Below are 8335 nucleotides of genomic sequence, written 5' to 3'. Positions count from 1 at the left end.
ATGGACCACAGGGACGATGACAGCTGGAGACAGAGGCATCGAAAAAAAATTCCACCACACATCAAGATGGCGTGTGGTGGAATCCAAGTTCAGATCTGACATCATTTTGGTCTCTGAGATCACAAACAACTGAGGTTTTTTTTTTTTTTTTTTAATATCCATTCCAAAGGAGGAGAGGATGGACAAAGAAGGAAGAAGAGCTTGGGAAAGATAGATGAAGGAATGGTTAATGAAGTAGAAGCTTCCTGAAGTCCAAAAGATGAAGAATGAGCTCTTTTTGATTTCCTTCTATGAGGATATTTTTCTCTAAAAAAATGTTTTTGAAATGGTTGAAAAGTTGGAAAAAAAAAGGTTTTAGTGTCTGTTTGGAAATTAGTTTTAGTTCAGTTTTTTTGTCAATTGAAAAAAAATGAGAAAATATGACAAAAATTTCCCTGCAAAATCAGTTTACAATGGTAAACCACGAACTCCCATTGGGTTTGTTTTATGTTGAAAGAGGTGACAGCAGGTACATTGACTTAGTTTTGTGCCATGTGAGCAGTGAGAGGTGGGAGGTCTGTGCAGAATCTTTGTGGGTTGAGCCTGTCTGCGTGGAGGTGCTGGTTAGGGGATCATCTCATCAAAGACGTGTGTTCTCTTGAGTAATCCTATTATGTTTCTCATCATTATGCGCCATGTGCAGCAAAAGCAGTTTTTGTCTTAGGCTGCATACATTTCGTTTTATAATCAAGTCATATAACACGTTTTTACCCATGAGCTAAAGCAGAACACCTCCAACATTAGTTTAATGCACGTCACAATAGAATTTGTATTGAATTTAGATTCAGTCCAATTTTAGTTTATTTATAAATGTTCAGAGCAAAGGTAGTAGGAAGTGCTGTTTGTGCACTGCTTCATGTCTTGCTGTCACTTGCTTATTATTTGTTTGAGACATTTTGATCTATGTGTGTAAGTGTTCTTGTCACCTGTAAAGCTGTTGCTTTTTGCAGTGCGTGTTTGACACAGATGGGACTGTGTGAACATGAAATCCTGCACCTGAGCTTGTGTTGAACTGGGATAGCAGTGAGACAAACCTGTGTGTTTTAGCATCAACAGTCTATATCAAACATATCAAACATGCATGACAGTGTCTCTCCAAATGGGTTTATTTTATAACTTTGAATTAAACCCATGATCTTCTCATTGCATCGTGTTAATATACCTCCGAATGGGCACATTTATGGATTATTTTTTATGTTTTGCAGCCTGTCTGTGTTTGTGTGGGTGTCACTGGGTTTAAGTGCGACAGAAAGCAAGACTGATGAGAGAAGTCTGTGCTCATTAATATCACGTGGAGCTCCAAGCAGCCATAGAATGATGCTAAGCTTCCTGGCAAAGATTTTAAAGATGAATCAGCAACAAACAGCTGCTGTAAAGTGATGCAGAGGAGGAAAGTTGCTGATCTGATTTGTGGTTTTTGTAGCAGAAACCACTCTTATGGAGGCAATATCATGACAGCCTGGATTAAAAATGAAGTTTATAATGGCTTGTGGTTACGTGTGTATTAAATTCAGTGATTTTTTTGTTTTTAAGTTTGTGATTATTTTCTGGTTATACATTTTTGAGTAGAAGCTGATTCTGAGGTGGAGTTTGCGTGTTCTGTCAGGTGACCCACAAATGTGTAGGGGTCAGTGGAGAACTTCGCCTGAAGAAATCTTTAGGTCATTTACATAACCCTGGTTCTATGAGTAATATGAGTGAGATGTCTCACTATGGGATGCACTCTCATCTGCAGCCCTCAGAAGCATTTTTCTCAATCTACCAATCGTGTTCGTCCGCCAGGGACACTGCCATCTCCTATAAGAGGAGGAGGCGGACAGGCACACATCATTCAAAATAAGCACCTCTTCTCATTCACCCAAGCAAGAAGGGTTGTCTGGTCAGACATCTCACTCATATTACTCATAGAACCGGGGTTGTGTAAATAACCTAAAGTTCTATTTCATAATATTTTGTGAGATGTCTCACTATGGGATGTGGTAGCTCCCGTATTGCAGACATGCTTATCTGGTGAGGCAGAAAAGGCCAACAGGTCAATGGTAGAACATGAGCCCACCACCTTCAGCACAAAGGTTGGGTTGGGCTTCAAAATCATCCTCACATCGTACGGGAAGAGCTGAGTGCATGACGTTTGCAAAGAGCGCATGGATGTCACTGACCCGCTTAGCTGACGCCAGAGCCAGTAACAAAACAGCCTTCAGAGAGGCACACTTCAGGCCTGTTTCCCGCTGCGGTTCGAAAAGAGGACGTTTAAGTCCCTCCAGAATCACCGCCAGATCCGACAGTGGTACCAGTGGTCTGGACATGAGGAGAAGCCTGGGCGCTCCCTCCAAACCCTACATGACAGGTGGCGATTGCTGCAAAATACACTTTCGCACTCTGGAGACAACCCTCAAATACCCTCCACTTGCAATCATAGAGATCTAGTGGAGGGGGCTCGATAACTCTGTATAGTGGAAATCACACTGTGAGAATCCCACGGCTGACAGATTGAGCCACTCAGGAGCCAGGACCACAGCACCAGGCGCTCCGGGTTCGGGTGGCAAATCAAGCCCCTCGTCTGCAACAGCAGGTTCCTGAGCAGTGGGAGCTGCCAAGGATGAGCGCACAGCAACTGATAAATCTCCGCCAGTCAGTGCATAGCAGGGCAACGCGGAACCACCAGGATCATGCATGGCCGTGTTCCCTCACCCTGGAGAGAGTGGGGGTATCAGGGCCAACAATGGGTAAAGAAGCCCGCGTGGCCAATCGTGCGCTAGTGCATCTATGCCAAGAAGCACATCTGTGCTGCGCAGGGAGTAAAACACCGCGCACTTCACATTTTCCCCTGCGGCAAACAAGTCCATTGGCCCATCCATAACAGGCCCACAACTGTTCTACCTCCTCTGGGTGTAACATTCATTCCCCATGCACCGGCACGCTCCTGGACAACAGGTCTGCGCCTTTGCTCTGGACACCCGTGAGAGGAGACAACAGCTCCACGGTGTTAGTTTGCGTGCCAGCATATGCAACCGACAAAATGCAACCCGCTCGGGCGGTTGACGTACACCATAGTCGTGGTATTTTTCATCCACACCAGGACATGATGTCCCATGAGAGACGGAAGAAAGCACCTCAGCGAGAGGAACACTGCTGAGAACTCCAAATAATTTATGTGAGAGCGCTGAAAGTCTGCATTCCAGCGGCCCCTCACAGACCGGCCCTCGTGAACCCCACCCCAGCTCGTCAGGCTGGCATCTGTGGAGACCACCTTCCTGGACGTGATGGTGCCTATGGGTACACCGTGCGTCAGGAAACCCGATGTCCACCAGTGGGGCAGAGCCGCGCCACACTCTGGCGTAACCTACACTCCGTGCGCAATGACGCACAGGGCTCAGCCCGTGTGAGGCCACCCACAGCTGGAATTCCCTCATGTGGAAGCGTCCAAGGCGGATCACGAGGATGGCAGACGCCATCAACTGAACTGAATAGATTTTCCGGTTGAAACAGCGCGAGCCTTGCTCTGAATGTCTTCACCTGCTCTGCTGAGAGGCGCGCGGTGAAAGGCACAGAGTGCAGGGACAGTCCCAGAAAAACTATTTCCTGTGCAGGGGACAACATGCTGTCCGCCTCCTCCTCTTATATGAGATGAGAGCGTCCCTGGCGGACAGACACGTTTCACCAGCCAATCAGAATTGGCAGATTGAGAAAAATGCTTCTGAGACCTGCATATGAGAGTGCATCCCATAGTGAGACATCTCACGAAATATTATGAAATAGAACTATGTTTAAAAGTCATAAAATTCACTCAAAATGATCTGATGTGGGTCGGATAAATGAACAATTTCATGAAATTTAATCCCACTTGATTATTTTTACCTCTGCTCTGCCAAGCAGGTAATTTTATCACCAGCGTTTCTTTGTTTTGGTATTTTGTCTTAGAAGGATTATGTAAAAAGTGCTTAAACAGAATTTGAAAGAAAACAAAACAAAGATGACCTTATAATACGGAAGATTCAGTTTAACTTTGGCGAGGATCCACATCAATTTACTGATTGTGTAAAATCCCTATCTCTCATCATTGGTGAAATTTCAAAAAATCATATCTCTGTTTATAACAGACCTATCTTTATGTAGTTTGAATCTGTTATCTTGGGTTGGTTCCTTAATCACCCCACTGAGTTTCACTCAGATCGGATCTGGATTTCACATTTAATCTTGATTTTCAAAAAAATGTGGGTGTCCAAACATTTTGGCTTTACCATAAGTAAATTGCGCACACAATGGAAATTACCAAAGTTTATGAAATATCCTCTCAATAGTTAATCTTTTTCACTTCACTGTGTGGCTGCTGACCTGTTACTATCAAGGGGGACAAAGAGGTATTCTCTCAAGCTGCGAGTTGGTTTGTAAACTCACCACAGCTGTGTGAGCAAAGATATTATATCCCAATAGTGCGCCAGAAATCTGCACCTATCTCTGCAGCTATTTAATTCTAATTCCAGCAAATTAAGTATTTTGGCACCCCTAATCAACTTCTGTCTCATGCTACACCCTTTAGGCTTCATTGTTTTGTGTTTTACCCCTTTGACCCCACAGATTTTCACTCTCTCTCCTGTAGTGCAATGCAGGAGTCCATTTACTGTAAACTTTGAGCTTTGGGAAACGTCTTGGAAAAAGAGTGGAAGGGTATAATTACATCACATACCATCTCTACATAGAACACTGTTAAAACTTAGATGTTAAAATTAAATTTTTTTCTCAGTTGCATGACCATTAAGTCATCATTTTTTTTTTTTTTTTTTTTTTTACTTGTCTGCACATGCTGTCAAAGGTCAACACCACAGGAAGTGCAATCATTATGAGACAGCAATGCATATTTTGTTATTGCAATAAAATACATTGATTTATTTTATTGCTTAATTGTGACCATCACCAGCCCTCCCTAAGGAAGGGTAAGAAATATTTTATTATAGGGAGGATATAAAAAGGGAGAGCAGTGTTACACCTAAGTGGAGGGGGAGGGGAAAGGGAGCAGGGAGAAGAGACTCAAGGCAGGAAATAGAAAAGGTGGGGAAGAATAGACTGTTTTGCAGTGAGGGTGAGATGTGAGGTTGTAGAATATATTGTGCTTATTATGTTGTGTAATCCAGCCAGTATGGTGACAAGTGTGAAGCTTAGCTATAATGGTGGTGGCTGTGAACAGGGGGAATGAGTGAATGGTAATACCTAAAGCTGGTATTTGGGATTAACGTGTCTAAGGTTAAGCCCAGTATGAGTTTTATCCCACATCCCAAGGCGTGCCAGTGCATCGTATACCAGAAAGAAAAAAAAAGTCATCATTAAGTCAACTCATTGTAATAAGATGGAAAACAACCACTGTGCTGCTGACTCGCAATGTTGAAGTAATCCACAAAAACGTAGCGTTTCAACTATTTTTTTATTTGGAGACAAATTTAAATTACTTTGAACTTGAATTTGTTTTTTTGACTGTGGAAGGAAACTGCTCTGAAAAAACAACAACAAAAACCAAAATACTGTGATGTTGGTGTCGCTCTCTTCTTGAATGAGTGACCCCTTGTAGGAGAAGAGCAAACCTCCGCCAAGCACCAAATATTCTCTTTGCCAGATAGTGGCAGTCATCTATTCTAGATCAGTGAACCTGATAATAAAGATACAGTAGGTCCAAATGTATGGGCATTCCCGTCGTTTCAAAAAAATCGGGACGAAATGCACAACCTGGATCTGATCCAGATTAAACTTGATGGGGTAAATAAGGAACAAACCTGACATAACTGAATCAAATTTCATAAAGATCAGTCAGTAACGAACTAAGATAAACATTTTTGAAATGTCATCAATGATGAGAGATAGGAACTTTACGATTTTTTAAAATGATCCAGAATCAATATATTGAACCGGATCCCCTCAAAAATGGAATCTTCTATAGCGTAAGGTCTATCTTTGATTAAAATGTTTGACATCATCCTGCTAAAGGACAAATAAACAAATGAAAGCGCTCGTGCAGCACAGACTTTTGAAAATGCCCAATTTCGTTCTTAGCTGTTTCCATCACTAACAAAATTTGTCAAAACCACCGAGTCAGCAATCTGGATCGGATCCGGATCTTGTTTGGTCAGATGTTGCATGTCATATTCTTATATCATCCTGCAAAATCTTCAACGAATCGATAAAGGTCTGACGGGAGATATATTTTTGTGACCTTGATCTTGAACCTACCTTCACCAAAAGTGTATGGTCTCATCTGTGTGTTAGTGGATTCGTCAAAAATTGAGGACATTACCATGTACACAAACATATACAAACATGACGACCAATATACTTTCTAAAACCGTTTTCAAAAGTAACAAACAAACAAACTGGTGATGATGTTCCTTCCTTTGTGGAGGTAATAAACGAACTAGAACAAATTTAATAGAATTAATAAGAAATTCTGTTTTTGTCTTTTTTTACAAGCCTGTGTGTAACTATTGCTTTTGGTTCAAACAGGACTCTAGCAACATTGGACCTGTCCTACAACCAGTTTACCTCCATCCCAACAAATCTACCTCGACCACTCAGAAGATTAGCCCTAGACCACAATAGGATCAGTAGAATCCCTGCCTTGTCATTCCGGCACTTGAGACCTGGCCTGCAGTTCCTTCAACTATCTCACAATGCCCTTAGCAACGACGGTGTGGAACAAAAGTCGTTTGTTGGCATTTATCGCTCCCTGGACGAGCTTCTGTTGGACAATAATTACCTGGTAGAAGTTCCTCGATGCATCAGGCAGTTTAAGAACCTGAGGAAATTGACACTGGACAACAACCAGATCAGGTAGATATTCGTGCGGTAGAACTGAATCAAATTAGTGTGTCAAAGCTGATTGTTCTGGAGCATTTTGTTTCTTAAATTTAAGAAACATTTCCTTTCATCCTGCCTTACTTGAAATGTGTGCTGTACTTTCAGGCTGCTGAGGCAGTGGGAGGTGTGTCATCCTCACAATTCTGGCTCCGTCTTGGCTTCCGTCCATCTGGAAAACAATCTGCTGGAAGTTGAAAAGATTCCTCCAAAAGCTTTCTCCTGTCTCACTGATACAGCTGGACTGGTCCTCTATCCACAGCAGGGGTCCATGTGAGACCCACATGTCACAGAGTGGGACAAACAAGCACATATTGATAAACATACTCACAATATACTGGTACACACATTTTGAAAGTAAGTTTGTTATCTCTGTATTTATCCTGAAATTAGAGTGCTTCTTCATGTATCATCTTTAATTAAAATAATAGGTGTGACATTACCTCAGTAAATTAAATATGAGAAAGAAGACAAAAGCATCTCATCTTGCAATGGAATTAAAACACAAGGGTTACTCTGTCCTTTTGTTGAGGTATTTGATACTTTGGGAATTTGACGACTGAAAAGGATTAACGCACATTTTCTGTTTACGTCAGAGGTAATTTCAGGGTTTGCAAAGGCAAACCTTTTGATGAGGGGAAGTGAAAATGCAACACAAGTGTTTGGATGTGACTGACATACCAGTGGGTCATGAACCACTGACAAAATACAAAAAAAAAGAATCTGGTGGCGCAGCATGAACAAAAAGGGGCCATTTGGAGGAAAAGTATAAACACATGCTGGTTCCTATCACCAGATGAGCTCCAACATAAACATACACTGCAGGTCACTTTGTGAAAGAGGACCCCAGCCAGAGGCCTCCAAATATGTGGATGTGACGCCAGTCACAGCAGGATTGTGTACAATAATTGGGGTCCAAATGTCTGTGCACAAGAGGGGGAACCCGGTCCATGCTTTATATGGTCGAGTTGTGGTGCGGATGAGGAAAAGGTGAGACTGGTTCATGGTAGTGGGACACGAAGACTTTTAGGACACAATGAAGCTATTGTTTGTCTCAGGTCTGAGCTGCTCTGTGAAAACTGAGACTGGCAGGTGCTGAAGGAAAGTCTGATAAAAATGTGGTTTGAATTGAGAAAGCAGAGGGGGCGAAGGTTCAAAGGCAGAAAGAGAGAAAGTACCAGGAGCTCTTTTACTTTCTCAGCTTTAATTTGTATTTTTTTTTTTTATCTCAACCTACAACTACTGTGACATTTTTCTCCCTCAACATTCTCAGCCATTCAATCCGGCAAAGAATAAGTAAAACACACCTCTGTGGTGTTGTGAATTACATGTGAATTTGCATATTGAGTCAGCATGAGCCTTAACCATACTTGTATTGGTAAAACTATCGAGAACCTCTGTCCTCACCTTTATATGAAATACAAAGACTTCATGATGTGTTTTAGTCTTCACACCA

The 8335-nt window shown here is 42.2% G+C and overlaps 1 protein-coding gene across 1 annotated transcript in view; it reads left to right on the top strand.

Moving 5' to 3' along the window:
- LOC114467307 (extracellular matrix protein 2) overlaps positions 1-7398 on the top strand; it is a 15912-nt gene extending 8514 nt beyond the window's left edge. Inside the window, exons 9-10 of the mRNA XM_028453487.1 lie at positions 6529-6855; positions 6988-7398. Coding sequence (XP_028309288.1) covers positions 6529-6855; positions 6988-7156 — 496 coding nt within the window. The 3' untranslated portion in view covers positions 7157-7398. The remainder of the gene's footprint in view (positions 1-6528; positions 6856-6987) is intronic.
- The last annotated feature ends 937 nt before the right edge of the window (positions 7399-8335 follow it).

Source organism: Gouania willdenowi, chromosome 7 (assembly GCF_900634775.1).
Source record: "Gouania willdenowi chromosome 7, fGouWil2.1, whole genome shotgun sequence".
NCBI classification, from domain to species: Eukaryota; Metazoa; Chordata; class Actinopteri; order Blenniiformes; family Gobiesocidae; genus Gouania; species Gouania willdenowi.
This window is presented reverse-complemented; position numbering and strand designations above follow the sequence as displayed.